General features: G+C 42.5%; 1 protein-coding gene across 17 annotated transcripts in view; it reads right to left on the reverse strand.

The window, feature by feature from the left end:
- Window positions 1–3,986: 3,986 nt before the first annotated feature.
- Window positions 3,987–19,808, reverse strand: part of PUM2 (pumilio RNA binding family member 2) — a 62,733-nt gene continuing 46,911 nt past the window's right edge. For 12 of the 17 annotated variants that reach the window (XM_081856809.1, XM_081856810.1, XM_081856805.1 and 9 more), the window contains 8 exons: window positions 17,476–17,743; window positions 15,634–15,763; window positions 15,247–15,381; window positions 14,885–15,022; window positions 12,431–12,556; window positions 11,994–12,115; window positions 11,199–11,391; window positions 3,987–6,792 (listed from right to left, as the gene is read on the reverse strand). In XM_081856809.1, coding sequence (XP_081712935.1) covers window positions 6,661–6,792; window positions 11,199–11,391; window positions 11,994–12,115; window positions 12,431–12,556; window positions 14,885–15,022; window positions 15,247–15,381; window positions 15,634–15,763; window positions 17,476–17,743 — 1,244 coding nt within the window. In that variant the 3' untranslated portion in view covers window positions 3,987–6,660. The remainder of the gene's footprint in view (window positions 6,793–11,198; window positions 11,392–11,993; window positions 12,116–12,430; window positions 12,557–14,884; window positions 15,023–15,246; window positions 15,382–15,633; window positions 15,764–17,475; window positions 17,744–19,808) is intronic. The other 5 variants (XM_081856812.1, XM_081856808.1, XM_081856811.1 and 2 more) reach the window with 1 other exon arrangement.

The following is a 19,808-nucleotide window of genomic DNA, read 5'->3' on the forward strand; positions in this document are numbered from 1 at the left end:
AGCCCAGAGCTATTAAATACTTTTATCCAAGAGAGGATTCTGCATCTTTAAATAAGATATTCAAGAAAGTGCTTTGGCAGCAGTAGTGACTGGACCATATCACATTCTGGCATGAGAGGTAACTGTTCTTAGAAGAGTTTGGATTTGATATCCCGCTTTATCACTACCCAAAGGAATCTCAAAGCGGCTAATGTTCTTCTTTCCCTTCCTCCCCCACAACAAACACTCTGTGAGGTGAGTGGGGCTGAGACTTCAAAGAAGTGTGACTGGCCCAAGGTCACCCAGCAGCTGCATGTGAAGGAGCGGAGACGCGAACCCGGTTCCCCAGATTACGAGTCTACCACGCTTAACCACTACACCACACTGGCTCTCCCCACTTCTGAGCAGAAGATGTTCTGGAGTCAGTTGTACTGAGTCTAGTGTCATTTGGATGTACTGGAGACTTCTAGTGTATTTGCAGGCTTTGATCTATGTACAAATATACCCACAAAGTGCACACTGGAAGCAAATATACACTGCTTCATAAGGCAGCCAATTTTGGGAGAGCAACACACATCTGTTGTGCTTATATATATCTGAATGAGTGTTCTACCTCCATCATTCTACCCGGACACTGAGATCCAGCACCGAGGGCCTTCTGGCGGTTCCCTCACTGCGAGAAGCCAAGTTACAGGGAACCAGGCAGAGGGCCTTCTTGGTAGTGACACCTGCCCTGTGGAACGCCCTCCCACCAGATGTCATAGAGAAAAACAACTACCAGACTTTTAGAAGACATCTGAAGGCAGCCTTCAGGGAAGATTTTAATGTTTGATGCATCATTGTATTTTAATATTTTGTTGGAAGCCGCCCAGAGTGGCTGGGGAAGCCCAGCCAGATGGGTGGGGTATAAATATCATCATCATCATCTTCTTCTTCATCATCATCATCTCCCTCTACTGTAAATTCATTGAAAGGGAATTTTGTTCCCATTGTTGTATCTTCTGCTCCTCCACTCAGCTGGAGGTGTGTCATCTCTGATAGGAATCCTATTCCAAAATATGAAGGGAAATAACAACAGCAGCAACAAAAATTGTATACTGCTCTTCATCTGAAAATCTCAGGGCGGTTCACAGCATACAAATACAAGATACATAATATAAACAACAAAACAGTAACACCCTTCACCCCTTCCTACAAACACATTTAAAAGTACAGTATATATAGGATCCTCAAAAAGCACCTGCCGCAATAGCTCCAGCACTGATGAAACATCAGCAAATTGCCACGGGGTATCAGGCAGCTGAATGAAGGAATGAGCAGCCACAGCGCAAAATTCACAATTTAAGCAAAGCAATCAAGCAGGGGCATTTACCACTCAATCCTACCCACATTCAGAAATCGGTCCCACTGACTTCAGTTGGTCTTTTCCCACAGATGACATGCTTTGGATTGCATCTTTAAGCATTTGTTTCATTTAATCCATCTTTCTAACTGATGAGTCTGGTATTCTGCATCTGTATCACCCCACTCCCACCTTCAAAACTATCTGGTTAGAGCTCCCCTCCCTACAAAATATATCTTCCGGTACAGATCAGATTTAGAGCACCTGCTGCCTGCTGGCATCCCCAGGTAAGGCTATTAGGACGCATTTGCCAGTTCACCTTGCGTTCAGTTCTCAAGATGTACTTTCGAATTTTAAAAAATTACAGCAGACACTACAACACATTCCATTGTTCAGCCGCCACAAATCTTAAGCAACGTAGCCACTCTGCTGGAATCTGAACAGCAGAAATCATCACTGAATTATGAAGAAGAGTTTGGATTTGATATCCCGCTTTATCACTACCCTAAGGAGTCTCAAAGCTTCTTGTCCTGTCTGTTAACAATCTCCTTTCCCTTCCTCCCCCACAACAAACACTCTGTGAGGTAAGTGGGGCTGAGAGACTTCAGAGAAGTGTGACTAGCCCAAGGTCACCCAGCAGCTGCATGTGGAGGAGCGGGGAAGCGAACCCAGTTCACCAGATTACGAGTCCACTGCTCTTAACCACTACACCACACTATGACTATGCATGAAGAGTCCACAGTCTTAATAGAAACCACAGAGCCAGCATAAAATCACTAGCAAAGTCTCTGGGAAAAGGGATGGCCCATGGGATAGCTGTAGGATGTTTGGCTATGAAAAACCTTGTTCATTAGGTTTCCCTGTTCCCTTGCAGGAGCGGTAATGGAAAGAAACAAGAGTGTTCTGAATAAATGCAGAGACCTTAAAAGAAAACAAAATAGGTGTGGCTCTGGAGGTGTAACCTGTGACTCAACATTGCAGTCCAGAAAAAGGTGGAAAGCCTTGCAGCAAAATGCAAGCAAGAAACTTGCCAGCACACTGTATATGGTCATAAGGAAGTGTGTTGGTGGTTTTCCCATTACTGAGTTAAAGCAACTACTATAAGGTCACAGTTAGGAAATCAGAAGGTGGACCTGCTTATCTTATGTCTGCTAAAACTCTGAGCTCCACTACACTTTGCTGAAGAGAGAGAATAGTGTCATCTAAATAAACAAGTCAGCCAACCAACCCACCAGCCTGGGATGCAGTATGACCACCTAGGCCTGGATCCAAAGGACTAGTTCCACAGGGAGCCCATTTCTCAATCTGCAGCCATCTGGTGAACTTTGTTTCAATAGCAGCTTGATGCAAAATCGGGCCAATGCTTCTCAAATGGGAAAACTCCACTGGGGGTCATCAAGTTGATGTATGTTTAACAGTCTGGCTGAAGATTCTGCTTCTATAAAGGCTGGCTGACCAGTAGCCTCCTACAACTTGCTTAAGTACCGTTCCCATACGTTTGGCCATTAGCTATTCTAGTTGAGTCCAACAGCAACTGCAGTTCAACGTTTTGAGGTCCACAGGTTAGTTGCCCGATTCTTATATATTACTGTAACATATTTGACCATTTCTGCCAAGTCTTATGTGATAGGGTAGCGACCTAGGGATGTATCTCTGCTCTGGCTTGCAACTAAGGCTCCATTGCTAGTTACTGTTTGACACTACCAAGATAAAATACCTGAAACATCGGAGTCTCTGGAAATGCTGTGGTGTGGATTTAATGGTGAAAATGCTGACAGACACTTCAGGGAAGGGGAACCTGTAGCCCTTGAGATGTGGTTGGCCTCCAACTCCCATTAGAGCCAGCCAGGTAGTTGGAATATGGGTCACAGGTTCATTGGTATTTATCTAGAGCAGCCTTACATAACATGGTGCCTCTCTGGTGTCTGGGACTAAAATCCCAGCAACTCTAACCATTAGCCACACTGGGTGAGGCTGATGGGATTCTAACCATGTCTGAAGGGCCAAAGGCTGAGAAGACCCAGAAGTTCCTGTGAGCAGGACTGCACACATGCAACGCTCTCACTGAAAAGCGGGCTGGGGAAGACAGTATTTTTTGGCACTTACCACCTTGCTCCTCTGCTGAAAAGCTGCTCTGGGATTTCAAAGGTGGTAGTACTGAGCATTATAGGAGAAAGGGGAAATTGACAAAAAATCACTTTCCGCACTCTTCCTCTCAGGGGTGCCAACTTGAAGAAAATATTGGAGGGACCCAGATAATCCCTGCCCCACATAATCAATCACATGACACGGCATACACACACCATTGGAATGGCAATGCCCATCAACTTTGGGGGCCCCCAGCCCCCTCAAATCTAGATGAAGCCTCTAATGGACACACAAAGGCCCACTTTTACTGTGACTTCTACAAAGATTTGCTCAGTTTCACCAAGTTATTAGGGTCCAAAGTCAGACAGTTAAAATACTGTTAAGTGGCTCTTCTAGCAAATGGAAAACTGTAGAGGTGATTAAAAATTCCACAATTTTAACTGATTAAACCCAGGAAGAAAATACTGATAGAAACTTCCTTTGGAGATCTGCTAAACCCAGAAATGAAAGTAGCAATTTTAGTCGAGTGTTTAACCCAAGGCTTTTTGATAAGAATCAAAACATAAGACCAAGCATATTGCATAAAGTTATTCACACATTTTCATTTTGTTGTTTTCTTTACAGCATATTACAAGTGAACATTACATTATTCAATATGAACTAAGAGCAGCCTAGAGGCAGAACAGACCTAAACAGACTAGGAAAAAATGTTCCATAACCAAATCTACATTGGGAAGAGACTGTAGGGGGAAGAACATCCTCAAACCAAGAAAGCTTATTATGTGGCAAAGTATGCTTGGTTTCCTACACTACTTCTACAGAAATATACAACTGATTAGAGAAAGTATTGGTCAGATTAACAGAAGATAAAATATTATTAGAGTATAACTATGCCACTTAGGCCAGCCAACAGGTTACAGAACAGACTTGAAATGTACCAAAGAATACTGAATTATTGTTTGAAGACTGTTTAAGACAAATGGAAGAAATTTTAACTTGGTAGACTAGAGGTATTACACACTTCCCCTCTCATGAACCACCATATCCAACGGCAAACTCCCTGGAAAGATTAGTAGTTTCCTGTATCTACTGGGAAAATGTGCTATAACTGTCATTAAACTTAACTTCAAAAGTTAAATATAGGGAAAGGAGGAAACTACTATATAAATTCAAATTGTGAAAGATACTTGAGTTATTTTAAGGTGTAAGTAACTGTTGAGCAGTTGTGTTAAATTATCAACATACTAAATTTTGTTGTAAGCAAATGTCTGTATGCTGTGATTGTATTTTTAATAAAAATGAGCGTTTTGTAAATGAGATGACATGTTGCTCTCCTATCTTCTCTCTAGGCCTCTCCACAAAAGGTTTCAATGCAATCTATAGTCAAATCACTACTTCCAGCAGCTTTGAGACAAAGCACCTATGTTATGACATCAAAATGAAGTGTTTACACAAAATACTGACTTGAACAAAATACAAAGCACTTTATCTTTCCGAAACTGAATATACAAAGTAAGCTTCTTTCCAAAATATTTTCATAGGCAAAGGATTAAAAAGGATTTTAATTATACACATATGGTCACAATTCTGCCTTAAAAAGGAAACTGGGAAATGTACATAAGGCCGCTTGTAAATGTACAGCTTTTATCTTACTGTTACAGTGTCTTGTTCAGAGAAAAATTGACAGTATCATACATATTTGCTTTAGGATGAAGTAAGCTGTCCAAAAATACAGTACTCTTCTGTACAAAAACAAATCGTGCCACATTTAAGATGGAAGAAGCACTGGTTTGTGTGGTCAGTATTTCAGTCCATTAATTTGCCTTTATTCTCATTAATGTTTAAACTGATTAAGTTCCCCAAATATCCATATTAACAGAACAACTATGTTAAACAAAAACATTTCCTCATAATAGATAAAAGAAAGCTGGTTCGTAGTTCTGAAACCATATAAAGATAGAATCTTTTTAAAAATCAGTCTTGATTTGCTGAAATAAATTTACATTATACAACACTATGTCAGGGCAAAAAAGGGACAGGGGTATGAATATACACTAAAATGCAAATTTTCTTCCCAAAAGGGGTAAAACAAATTACATTTACAGCATGGAGGTTTACAAATGTACATCTGTACAACCAAAGTAAGCGTCACTACTCAATTAGCAAGGCTTGTAAAACATTGAAAACAAGAAATCTGCTTACAAACGGTAAACTTACATCTATTAACTATACTTATATAATGCTTATATTTATAAGGAAGCAAAAAGTTATTTGAATATTTAATCATGCTTTAGATGTTGAGCTATCAAAGTCTCAGTAGGCCTTTCCTCCACCATTAACTGCCTACTGTTTGCAGCTACCTGTGAGAACACAAAGCCTATCAACACTTTCAAATCCTGTATATGCAAAACAAAGCACACACCTTATGCCCACTGACTGCCTATTATTTTAATGTAGGTTTACTCTTTTCCCAGACAGTACGTTGCTGGACCAAAGTACCACCTTGATTTTTATTCCCCTATCTTGCACATCAATTAAATATCTAAGTATATACATGGCTTTTATACACTGCTAGAGAAAAGGGCACATTACATTAAAAGAAAAAGAAAAAATGTTTCCAAAGTAAAAAGGTAGAAACTATTCCTCAATGTTCACATTTTATCATTCCTTACTGGTATTCTTCAGTGCCCTGATTGCTATTTGGATTATAAAATTGTGAACCACCAAAATACAGAACTTAACTTTCTGTAATATGTTAAATAATAATTATGCAATCATCTATTTTCATCTGTTATAAAAAAAGGATTCCGCACAAAGGGGTGGGGGGAGAAATTAAACTAATTTCTATATACAACTATATAAACATGTGCTGTGATGTTGGGGAGACCTACCAGATTGTGAGCCAGTATATTAAAAGAATACTGTACTTTTTTCCCTTTAAAAACTATTTTATTCAATGACTTTACAAGGTAAAAATTTACAAAATGTGAGAGCTATTCGGATAGTTACATCATTTACAGGCATTCTGTGCTTTGTGAGCCACACAATCTGATGGGTCTCTGATAAGAAATGGCAATATGTTGCAATTCATTCCCCAAAAATATACACATGAATAAAATTTTTTACAAATGCATGAAGAGTCAATAAATAGGGTTTTTTTTTATATAAAAAAAATCACAACGTTTTGAGTTAAGTTGTATGTTTTGATAATTCACAATAAAATTCATCTTCAAGATTTTCTGAATGTGTCCTTAAAGCATTCCATTAGGTGGCCCTCCAACTGGGCCCAGGTCAGCACTGTTCTTCAGGTAATACTTTTCCAGCTTGGCAAGGATATGTTTGCCGTAGGTGTATTTGCGCAGGGTGGTAATATGGGGGCGAATCTGCAATAAAAAAATCCAGGTTTTAGTCAAAACATTCCTACCGCGAAGAGAGCAGATGATAAACTGAAGCAGAATATTCAAGACATCTTTATTAGTTTTACGTTAATGTCTGTGAACTCCGAGATCAATGATAAAATGTTCAGAGACAAATAATATTTAAGATGAACCCAACTGACGACCAGGCGTAAGAAAAATTATAGTGGTACCTTGGTTACCAAACGGCTTATTTGTCAAACAAATCGGCTCCTGAATGCCGCAAACCCAGAAGTAAGTGTTCCGGTTTGCGAATGTTTTTCAGAAGCCAAACGTCTGCTGCAGGAAGCTCCTGCAGACAATCGGAAGCCGCGCCTTGGTTGTCGAATGGACTCCCAGAATGGATTAAGTTTGAGAACCAAGGTACCACTGTACCGCATTTTGATCCACTGCTTCCTAGCAAGGAACTCTTCTACTGGGGCAGATATGTCTTCCTTTAAGCCTTCCCTTCACAAGAGTTCACAGACAATGATGTTCACATCCAAGCTAGTGGTTTGTTTCTCCGAAGAAACAAGAGGTAAGCCAAGAACAAAATTTGGCTTCTGAACATGGCTTGTTTAGAGAGGAGGAATGAACCCAGGTTCAGGCATCACAACAAGCCACATTGTGGAATGTTTCTGGGCAGTGCAAGAGCAGCACCTTGGAGACCAGGATTCAAATCCCCACTCAGCACTGAAGCTCAATGGTTTGGGTCAGCCACTCACTCTCTGCCTAACCGACCTCACTGTGAGGCTAAAATGGGAGAATCATGTATTACATATACCGTATTTTTCGCTTTATGGGGCGCACCAGACCATAGGGCGCATCTAGGGGTTTTTTTTTGGGGGGGGAATTATTCCCCCCCCCCACCGGCCCCAAAGAGCGAAGAAGCCAAGATCCATCCCGATGGCTGTCTTGGCTTCCCTCTTTAGCCACGCACAACCTCTCCAGCCGGGAGAGGCTGCGCGTGGCTTTGGCAGAAGCCAAGACAGCTAGCGGGATGTATCCCGCTAGCTGTCTTGGCTTCCTTTTTAGCCGTGGGGCTGGGGCGGAGGAAGCCCAAGCTTCCCCCGACCCCAGCCCCCAGAACGGGTCCGGGAGCGAAGGCGAGGTTGCGTGCAACCTTGCTTTCGCTGCCAAGACCTTGCTGCTATCTGCAAGCCTTCTGGGCCTGGCGGGAACTCCTGCTGGGCTCCGAAGGGTTGCGGATAGCTGCCCGAAGCTCGGGGTGCGCAACGCTGCGCTCCCCAGGTTTCGGGCTGCAGGCTGCTATCCGCAAGCCTTGGGAGCCCGGCGGGAACTCTTGCTGGGCTCCGAAGGCTTGTGGATAGCTTCCTGAAGCCTGGAGAGTGAGAGGGGTCGGTGCTCACGGACCCCTCTTGCTCTCCTTTTTTTTTTTTTTTTTTTAAAAAATAATTTTTATTGGGTTTTTACATTTTTATAACAACAGACACACACACAAAGACAAAGACAAACAAACACACCAATACAATTACATACCCTAAATTTCTTTACCCACTTTCATTGACTTCCCCCCACCCCCTCCTCTTACATCCCAATTCCAAAATTAATTCAGCAAGTTCTTACCTAACCTCTTAAAGATATTCACATTGCTTTTAAAAATTAAATTCTTTTGTTTATCTATATTCAACTATCCAATTCTCTTATAATCATTAATTTCTTTTTTTTTTAAGGTCGATCTAACTTCCCCTTCACAAATTTTCCCTTTATTATATTAATTATAGGTCACATTGACCAAGTAAAACAAAACATATCATTTTATAGTTCTATTCTCTCCCCCCCCTGCCCCGGTTTCTGTCCCTTCCTAGACAAATGTCCAGAAAACAAACAAAAAATAGTTCTAGCCCGGATTCCTCACGTCCGAGGCGTCTGATTCTCTGTCAGTCCCTCTCTGCCAACTATATTGGTAGTCCTCTTTGATGGTCCTAAGACCCCGAAGGAGTTCAGTCAGAGTCACATCATATTTTCTTTCGTCCAGAATGTTGAAGAGTGTTTGCTGCGAAAGACCATCTAGTTTTCCATACTCAAGAGAAAAGTCCCAATCATGTTGCTTTGTTCTTTCTAGTTTTAATATTCCAAGTACTCCAGGGGCTTCTCTCTTCTTCTTTCTCATCTTTCGCAGGTCTGTAATCCAGAGGTCTTCTTGCTCATACTCTAACACTGCAGATTCCTGGTTGATATTTTCCACTTGTAGTGTCTGAACTCCTTCTTTTTTCTCTGTCAATTCCAAAGGCATCTCTTCCTGCTCAGCTGCAGAATTTTTATCATGCGTCTCCTTTGTGCATTCAGCAGAGTTGTTTGTTTCAGGATTCAAGGTCATAAAAACTTTACTCAGAGCCATACTCTGCTCCTGCAGGATTCCCACGAGAAAAAACATTTTTTCTATCTCCGCCAGTAATTTTCCCTCTGCAGCCATTGTAATGTCACTAATTCCCCCTAGGGGGCTTTCAGTTATTTAGTAGTCCTTTTCCAATAATCTGTTACTTTGTTATTATCAATACTTTGTTTCCAATCGCCTCAGTCCAAATGTATCAGCTTTAATTCCAAGAGTTGTTAAATAGCAAAATTCTTTACTTTGTCCGCCCGTTTGACAGCTTCTTTGACAGCTGTCAAACTCCTTTCACTTCTTCCTCCGGCACCCAAATAGGACACTCCCGGGTTTTTTTGGGGGGGATACACACAAAATTCCAAATTCCCTTTCTCTCCAGCACAAAAATCTTGTTCTATCAAATTTGTGAGAAACTTTTAAATCATCAAAACAGTATTCATTCCGCCTTAATTCTCCGTTCCTTGCTTTGAAACGTCTATAAGTAGAGGGGGTGCGGACTTCCCTTTAACACATCCCCCGATCGTGCCGAATTCACAGGATAAAATTTTTAAAGTCCAAATTCCACTACTCACGGGTCCTTTGTTATCCAGTCCAAATTTTGGGAAGAAAGTCAGCGCTCTCTGGCCATGGCTTGCGGCTTCGCTCTACTGAGGTAGCGGTCTACTCTCAGCACCACGCCACTCTCCGTACCCTCTCCGCAGCCTTTAAAAAGGCTCTTCGTGGGTCGGGGAGGGCGCTTAAGGTGCCCACCGAGTCACCAAGTCCGCAGGCTTCCGCGCCTGCGGTTTCTGAGGGTCCCCGTGTCGCCGGCACGGCAAGACCCGTCCTCAGTAGAGCCGATTCCCTCCGGAGCTCGGAGGGAATCCGCCATTAGCCGTTCGCGCTAACCCGGAAGTCCCCCTCTTGCTCTCCAGGCTTCAGCGAAAGCCTGCATTCGCTCCATAGGACGCACACACATTTCCCCTTCATTTTTGGAGGAGGAAAAGTGCGTCCTATAGAGCGAAAAATACGGTAACCAGTGGTTTATTTCTTTAAAAAATGTTTAGGGGTACTCTCATTTTCCTACTCATATTGAAATAATGCCCCTCAATGAGGCCAAACTTAAGATTCACAAAAAAAAGCACTGCATATAAGTAATAAATAAAGCATGGAAAGAGTGAAGCAGGCATTACACACAAGCATGCTGCTTGTTCACATTTAGCTATCGTTTATTTTTAACTATAGTTCAACATTATTTGCAACCAGGTGTGTATCTACAGTCTAGTAAAAAAGCATGGTTATGGTTGAATCATAAGAGATGGATGAACGCCTGAGGATCTTCTAGTCCCTGCAATGAAGGAATATGCAGCTGCCCCATATGGGGATCAAACCTGCAATCTTGGTATTATCAGCACCACGTTCCAACCAACAGAGCTATCCAGGTGGATAAATTATCATTTCCATCCATATGTATATGAACCTGAGCCTCTTCGGCTTGCTGATCAGAAGGGTGGTGGTTCGAAACCGCATGACGGGGAGAGCTCCCGCTGCCCTGTCCCAGCTCCTGCCAGCCTAGCAGTTCAAAATCATACCAGTGCGAATAGATAAATAGGTACTGCTGTAGCAGGAAGGTAAACAGCATTTCCGTGCACTCTGGTTTCCATCATGGCATCCCGTCGCACCAGAAGTGGTTTAGTCCTGCTGGCCACATGACCCGGAAAGCTGTCCGCAAACAAATGCTGACTGTCTCAGCCTGAAGTGAGATGATAGTTATGTTTGACTGGATTTAACCATCCAGGGGTCCTTAACCTTTACCTTTTTCATATGAACAACACAGAATTTTTAAAATAACCTATTTGAAATCAGTATCATTAACTTTCATCCTATTTTCAATTATGCTACTTACAAAATGATGAATTAAAACATGGAGTTACTAGGTTGTGGGGGAGAGAGAGAAACTGTCAGACACAAAAGCATGCAAGAGTCATCCAAAGTTTGCAAAAGCTGGGAAATGATTTTTAAATTAAGAGTTCTTTCAAAGTCTGGAGCAGATAGGCACAATTACCTTGTGCATTATAATCTTTCGCTGAGCAGGTTCAGCCATGTCAATCATCTTCTGAACAACGTAGTTTGCATATTGGTCCTTCATCATGGTGTATAAGGCACTGTGAGGACCGTCATTCTGGCAACACACCTCATCAATAAGTAAAGCTCTTTCCGCACGAGATGCGTGAGTGACACATTTTTCTACCACATTGCTGAAAAAGATTACAGAATACAGGAAAGATTACTGAATGGAATGGAATAAAGAATAGATAAAGAGACAAATTAGATCCAGCTAAATACATTACTAAGCAGATTAAATGCAACACATTGAAATGAAATACATGGCACTTAAAACTATGAGACAACACAACATTACTGTATCGTGCTAATCTATCCCTGTGGCCTCTCCTGTACATTAACCTCTGAGGTGCAGATTCTGCTGAAATGACTCCTTCTTGTGTCAGAAGAAGTAACATCACATGCTCATATCCATCAGAGAGAAGTACAACCGCTCCCCATGGCAGCGTTGCCCACTTCTTAGGAAAGGCAATGCTTGCAAAGGGAGGAAGCCCAGCTTGGGTTCCTATCACGTGGCCCAAGTTTTTTGAGTTATCCCGTGGAGCGCTTAGGAGTAGCAATGGCTAAACTCACCCTATTATATTTCAGGTTTGGGTTTGGTCGGTGCCTTAAAGGGGTGACTGCCTTGGGTTCCAAGATGAAAGAAAGGCAGATATAAAGGCACAGAAAGGAATAATAAAGCAGTCATTCACTGCCCAATATTAAACAGCAATTAGTAATTTACTGTTAACTATACCTGGCAAATTTATGCTGACTCAGAGTTAGAACCTTCCCTCTGATTTCAGACACAATTTTACTCTTGTCTTCAGGACGTCCATGTTCCAGCACATGTTGAATAACATAGTTCCCATATTGATCCTGAAAGTAACACACTTAAGTTGTCTCAAGCATATACATTACTTTAGCATTTTTTAAAGCACCCAAAAAACCTAAGTTGAAGAGGAGACCACTGTTACGTATGCATGTTTTGGAATTGTAGCATTTAAAGTTATATAGGGAAACTGATAATGCCCAACAGATACTACACCAAAAATCTAATAAATGAAAAGGTTGACATGATTTTTTTTAAAGAATTTACTTCCAATATACCCAAACTCTGATTAATATCTGCTAATAAAAACACAGCTACACAATATATTTTGTGCTCCCCAGAATATTTCAGTGTACACCAACCTGCACAAGCTGTTCTGTGTGCTGATGCAGTTCTTCTAAAATGGGAAGTGTCTGTTCAGCGGTGCAGTGCTCCAGAATACGTTGAATTACTCTGCAGCCATAAGGATGAGTTGAAAGCACAAACACCTTAAAACGACAGGATTATAATTATTAACACATACTGCATTAAATTTGCTCTATTCCAGATGAAGATGCCTCAGGTGTTCAAAAGGAGATTTTCCCATCTTTAATTACACCACATTATTGAAAAACATTCGATGTAAACATGGTTTTTGGAAGGAGGGAAAACAAGTGACTTTTACTTTTTAATATATTGTGTAACACTGAACACAGATATTTGTGCATTTTCCCTTTGGCAAGAAATTACACCGCACCTATAGGAAAATTCTGATCCCCTGTTGCACAAGACAGGAACTTTTTCTTCACGTCCCATTACAGAGTTTAATATGTCAAGGGGTCTGTATTCTGAAGACCACTGCAGTGGGGAACCAATGTGCCCTTTGGTTTCAGGTAGTACAAGGGTAGACGAGTCTAAAAAGCCAGGGACACAAATTTTCATGGCCCTCTAGCAGCTATGGTGGCTCATTTACCAGAAGTAATGTATTTAGTGTTAACTCTGGAAGTGTAATAGTAGGAGGAGGAGGAGGAGGAGGAGTAGGAGTAGTAGTAGTAATAAAAATTAGTAGTAGTATTCATTCATTCATTCATTCATTCATTCATTCATTCCCCAGCCACTCTGGGCAGCTCCCAACAGATAATAATAATAATAATAATAATAATAATAATAATAATAATAATAAATGTGTACACTCAGTTCTGACCAAACTAAGCCTCCTGGTGTATGTTGTGCTCTAGGAGGCTTAGTTTGGTTAGAATCGAGTGTACACTTCCCGAGTTAATGCCAAATACATTACTTCTGTATTTAGGCTAGGCTAAATACTTCTGTATTTAGGCTAGAGGGTTGTGTCCCAGGCTTTTTATACTTCTCTACCCATGTACCATCGGAAACCAAAGGGGTGCATTGGTTGCCAAATATATTGGCATTATTTAAAGCTCTCCGACCCCACTACTGAAAAATAACCAAGAGTCTTCATGAAGCAAAGCCACTTATCTAAACTGAGATTCTGTATGACAGGGAAGCTCTTCCCTGTTCAGAACCAACCTGGCAGGGCAGAGCAATGCATGCAGACTCCAAAGCACATGCCACTCTCATCATACATAGGTAAGCAAACTTTTCTTTCTTTGGTGACTTGCTACAGAGGAAAAAAAGGGGGGAGGCGACTAGCAAGCTTTTCTTATGGAGAACAGTATACTGCAATCCCAAGAAGCAGCATACACCCCAGGCTGTGTGTACCTCCTGATGGCAGTAACAGCCAGACCCAAAAGCAGCAAGGGACATAGTGAGCTTCTCGCCCTCATCTGCCTGCCACCCTGCTCATTTGCACTGCCGTGGTAAGCACAGAGCCTGCCAGTGGATGCATGCAACCATATCCCTGTAGCTGATGAAGTTGGTGACCAACCAGAACTTCTGGATATAGGTGGGCCATGCTCCCTCTGAGCAGAGAGGCCTGTGCAGGGCTGGCCCACCAATGAGGCCAGGTAAAGCAACTGCCTCAGGCAGCACGATCCACAGGGCAACAGATCACAATATAGATCTTTATCCCCCCTTTATTCCTGACATCAATCTTCACTCCCCGTCTCTTCCCTGTCAGAGAGGGGGAAGCCATTTTGCGGTTCACCTCAGGAGGAAAAATGTCTTGGCTTGGCCCTGTGTGGCAAATTAAGGGTTGTATCCGACCCGGTGTGCACACAGTTCTGCTCACACGGTGGAGCTTCCCTTCCTTGGCCTGCTGCAGAGGGTCTTCCAACCCCCTGGATCAGATTTTGAGGGTTCGGGGGGGGGGGGTTCAGGGGAAATAATGTTCCATTGCACCAGCAGAACAACAGCACTGGATAGGACCCTAAACAAATGAGACACACTTAGGAAGACTATATTTGCAACAGTGTGCTAACCAATATTATCTGAAAAGTTGTGATTATGGATAGCAAGGGTAAAGGGACCCCTGACCATTAGGTCCAGTCGTGACCGACTCTGGGGTTGCGGCGCTCATCTCGCTTTATTGGCCGAGGGAGCCGGCGCACAGCTTCCAGGTCATGTGGCCAGCATGACTAAGCCGCTTCTGGCGAACCAGAGCAGCGCACAGAAACGCCGCTTACCTTCCTGCCGGAGTGGTACCTATTTATCTACTTGCACTTTGACATGCTTTCGAACTGCTAGGTTGGCAGGAGCAGGGACCGAGCAACGGGAGTTCACCCCATCACGGGGATTCGAACCTTCGACCTTCTGATCAGCAAGACCCAGGCTCTGTGGTTTAACCCATAGCGCCACCCACATCCCGACTATGGATAGTAACCACTCAGTTAAAGAAAGTAAATATTAAAAAACCTAATTACCTGTCCTTTGAAAGCATCAATAATAAATTGGAGTGACTGGGGCTGGACACATTCTATACATTTTTGTACCACGTGGTTTCCATTTTGATCCTTCACGCATTTCAGGACATGCCCATCGAGCTCCTTCACCATTTCATTCTACAGAGGAATAATTTGGCATTACCAGGTTACACAGGTCCGTAACAGGTTACTTTCCCCGCAAGTGTGCATTTCCCAATTATGATTCAACAAGAACAGTGCCTCCTATAAAGAATCAGACTACTATATTGTTACAAGCACGTTTCCCAGCAAAGCAAAACAGGAAACATTTTACATTTGTGGGTTTTTTTGTAATGGAATACAAAAATATTGTTCTAACTTACAATTACCTGCTGGTCTGGTGAGATAGACTCGAGGGCTTTCTGAATTACACGGCAACCGTACATCTGCAGAGCTAATGGGAGAACATGCCCACGAATGCGCGTAGCAAGGGCTAACTTCTGGTCTATGCTTCCAAACTACGAGAGAAGGGAAGGCACTGTTAACAAAAACCAAGCACACCTCTCTGTGTGTTACTATGAAAGTCATCTCACGCCACTATAAGAAATTTAAATCGCCTATCAGTAGATTACCTGTGAAAAGCTGGAAAGAAAAGCATTTGAGCAGCCTTCAACACCACAAACATGGAAGTTGTAATATAGTCTAGGTTTCCCCCATCAGAACAAACTCAGAGGTTAAAAACCTTTGAACAGCTTCCTTTACGCACTTACCTCAAAGAATTTCTGTATGACATAGTTGCCAAACACATCCGTCATCAGCTGATATGCTGCTTGCAGAATCTCACTAAATACCATTTGACGTTCAGCTGGAGTGGCTCTTTCTAATTTCTGCTGTATAAATCTGTAAGCACCAGAATTGTACATAAATAAAAACCTCAAGTTGAATAGAAGTCGAATAACTAGAGCAAAGTAGTTAAAAAAAAAAAAGCTGAAAATAACGTAAGAATTGGGCAGCTCCCAATCGAGTGTTAAAAACAATACAGCATTAAATATTAAAAACTTCCCTAAACAGGGCTGCCTTCAGATGTCTTTTAAAAATAGGATAGCTGCTTATTTCCTTGACATCTGATGGGAGGGCGTTCCACAGGGCGGGCGCCGCTACCGAGAAGGGTTCTGTCTGGTTCCCTGTAACCTCACTTCTCGCAATGAGGGAACCGCCAGAAGGCCCTCGGCGTTGGATCTCAGTGTCCGGGCTGAATGATGGGGGTGGAAAAGCTCCTTCAGGTATACAGGACAGAGGCCATTTAGGGCTTTAAAGGTCAGCACCAACACTTTGAATTGTGCTCGGAAACATACTGGGAGCCAGTGTAGATCTCTCAGGACCGGTGTTATATGGTACCGGCAGCCACCTCCAGTCACCAGTCTAGCTGCTGCATTCTGGATTAATCGCAGTTTCCGGGTCACCTTCAAAGGTAGCCCCATGTAGAGCACATTGCAGTATTCCAAGTGGGAGATAACTAGAGCATGCACCACTCTGGCGAAACAGTCTGTGGGCTAGTAGGGTCTCAGCCTGCATACCAGATGGAGCTGGTAGACAGCCGCCCTGGACACAGAATTAACCTTCATCTCCATGGACAGCTGTGAGTACAAAATGACTCTCAGGCTGCGCATCTGGCCTTTCAGGAGCACAGTTACCCCATTCAGGACTAGCATTCACCGCTTTCACTGGTTCTGATTTAAAAGAGAGGTAGAGCTGGATGTCATCTGCATACTGATGAACACCCAGCCCAAACCCCCTGATGATCTCTCCCAGCGGCTTCATATAGATATTAAAAAGCATGGGGGAGAGGATGGAACCCTGAAGGACCACACAAGTGAGAGCCCAGGGGTCTGAAAACTCATCCCCCAACACCACTTTCTGGACACGGCCCAGGAGAAAGGAGTGGAACCACTGTATAGCAGTGCCCCCAGCTCCCAGTGCCTCTAGACGTCCCAGAAGGATGTTATGGTCAATGGTGTCAAAGGCCACTGAGAGATCTAGCAGAACTAGGAAACGGCTCTCACCTTTGTCCCTAGCCCGCCAGAGATCATCAACCAGCGCAACCAAGGCAGTTTCAAGGCCATGGCGAGGACTGAATACTGATTGGAACGGATCCAAATGGTCCGCATCTTCCAGGATATTTGGTTTCTTTACAAGTTTATGAAATTTTAGTTAAATAGTAACTGGTAAGCTACTCTGGCATAGTCCTAGAAGAGATTACTGTAAATTAATATCTCCATTATTTATTATGACTACACTAGGATGAAATCATCAACTTCAGTGGAATGAAATCCATGTAAATTGCTTGTGATTCGTTACTGAGAATGAAGATTTCTCTCATGTTAGCCTTTTTTAAGAAGACGGGCTTGAAAGCCAGATGGCCACGCCTGCTTACTCCTAAAGTAACAATGCACTGTCTGAACAGGCCCATTAAGAAGGAAGCTCCAGCTCTTTTCACGTTGAGAATTAAAATGACAAAAATTCCATGTGTTTCCCCGCAAGACCCAATTAAAGGGAATGTTTATCATTGTAAATGTTCTCCAAACTCATCAGCATAAGTTACAAATACTAACCTAGAGCCATGCTGGTCCCGTGAAAACTCAACTATGTGTCCAACTAGGTCTCTTAGTTGAAGATTAGGGAAGCGATTGTTTCGGAAATCTTCCAGTAACCTACTACGTCCAGAAGGCATAATGTCAGACCGACTGTAACGGAGGCGTGAAGGAGGAAACAACTGGCTGCTGGAGCTAAAAAGACTGGAGGTGTTTGCTGCACTGCGATACTTTGCTTCTGCTCCAGGGGCTGCAGAGATATAGCGACCACTACCGTTGGTCAGTCCTCCTACAATGAAGCAGCCGTGTTAGTAAGAAGTCTTAATTATGCCGTAAATACTAAGAATATAAATTGTACAAGAAATCAGGAAGACTAGAATAATGAGTGTCTTCTTGCACTTCATTTTCATTAAATTTCGAGTAAAGTAGTTTCTACCACTAGAAAGAACGAGCAAATCTTTTTTAAAAAAGAAATATAGTAATAATAATAAAGGTGAAGCAGCAATAAAATTGAGACAGCTCCAACATAAAACAAGAACCCCACAACTAGCTTTCGGACACCAGTGCACTTTGCACAAAAGAAAACTTGAACTTTCAACAATGGGCAACTAGTATACACGCTATGCCAACCACAGGAACTAAAGCGAATCATCAGCTACTCTTTCCGGACTCTCACACTTGGCACGCTAAGTTGTATCAATTGAAATCATACTGATTTAAATCATACACTGATTGAAATGAGTATGACTAATCTAACTTCAGTAATTTCAGTGGGTCTGTTCTATGATATAAATCGAAGCAACCCGCTATGTAAATAGTGGAAGACCTTCACACTTCCTCTCTTAAGGAATTAACGTGAAAGTTCAGTAGGCCAGCTTCTTAATATGCCATCAATATTTGTATAGAAAAAGAATCTAGAAGTCTGGTTTTCAGAGGTTTGTTATCGCTTCTCCCAAAACAGCCACATCGCTCCCGCCTCTACAAAGCACAAGATCAACTGCTACTAAGACAACACCAAAATTGGAAGCTTTTGCAAAGACATCTTAAGCCACATTGATTAGCCAGCACTCACCATGCCAATTTGGTTCATGTTATTTAAGCACTAGTCTAGAGACTTACAGATAGTCTACAGCAAACATTTGCTGATGGTACTAGCATGGAACCAGGCCTGTGAGGTAACAGAGGGGAGGCCAATCCAGCATTCACTGTGTGGGATGTGAAAGTAAAGTATGGCAACTTGTCATCCACACGTAAATTATATTGGTTTAGAATCTTTGATACAAATATGGGGAAATGGGGGGGTGAGTAATTAATTTAAATAAAATACGGATCATATTAAACATACAAGTCTAACCAGCACAGCTTAATTTGGCTGATCACTTAGGAAAGGTGATAGAACATTTCCAAGCTGACACTGGGATAGAGCCACAGTCTGTATATGAGTTGAAGACCACTCATGCAACTGGTATTTCCTCTTAGCCTGTGTCTCCACAAAGTCTCTCTGGAGGGCTGGGAGTCCTCCTGAACAGCATGAGCTGCGGCTACAATAAAAAGATTGGTTGCATGAGCTGTCTTCTGCTTGTGCAACCTTTGGATTCAATCAACTGCTTTTTTAAAAAAACCAAACCTATAGCTACATTATCAATACATCAAACTTACTGCACGCTTACTAGACCCAAGTAATGGCAGTGATTTAGCAAAAGACCCCCCCCCAATTGATCAGTTTAAGAAATTAGCTCATGCTGATTTATTTCCCCCCAGGAATAGGAGTCAGGAACCTGGATGCGGTCTCCCAGACCTCTACTTGACACTCAGAACTTTCTTCAGACCATTTTTCGTCAATGGCCCCTGATTCACACCCTCCTTGGGAGTTTTTGCCTGTCCGGAACGTGCCCTGGACAACACCTCTGGCTTGCCCAGGTGGAGGTCAATGGTTGGTGCTAGGGCTGGGCGATATATATCAATATATCATCCAAAACTGGTTTAAAGTCCATAGCATGATATCGGTTTTTAGCAAATCTGAAGAAAGCCAGTGAGATAGTGATACACACAACAGCTTAGAATGTACATATTGAACAAGTACTGCTCACCGCGAAAGGCCAGCACTAAGATTTAGTAGCTTGACTACTATGTTAGTTACAAGATGGGGGTAGGGTCCAGAGAGCCCATTGTGGAAAGAGATTGCCCCTTTTTGCTACGTCCCATGTTACTGCAGAGGGGCCAGCAAATTCCCTGGCACAGTTCATAGGAAGAAACACAGGCTGCAGTAGCAAAGAGGCAGTGGGGGAAAGTCTCTTCTGTAAGCAACAGTTTCTTGGATCCCACTCATTGGACTTCACTTATATGAGCTACTC

Source organism: Podarcis erhardii, assembly GCF_964252035.2.
Source record: "Podarcis erhardii genome assembly, chromosome: 3".
Taxonomy (NCBI): domain Eukaryota; kingdom Metazoa; phylum Chordata; class Lepidosauria; order Squamata; family Lacertidae; genus Podarcis; species Podarcis erhardii.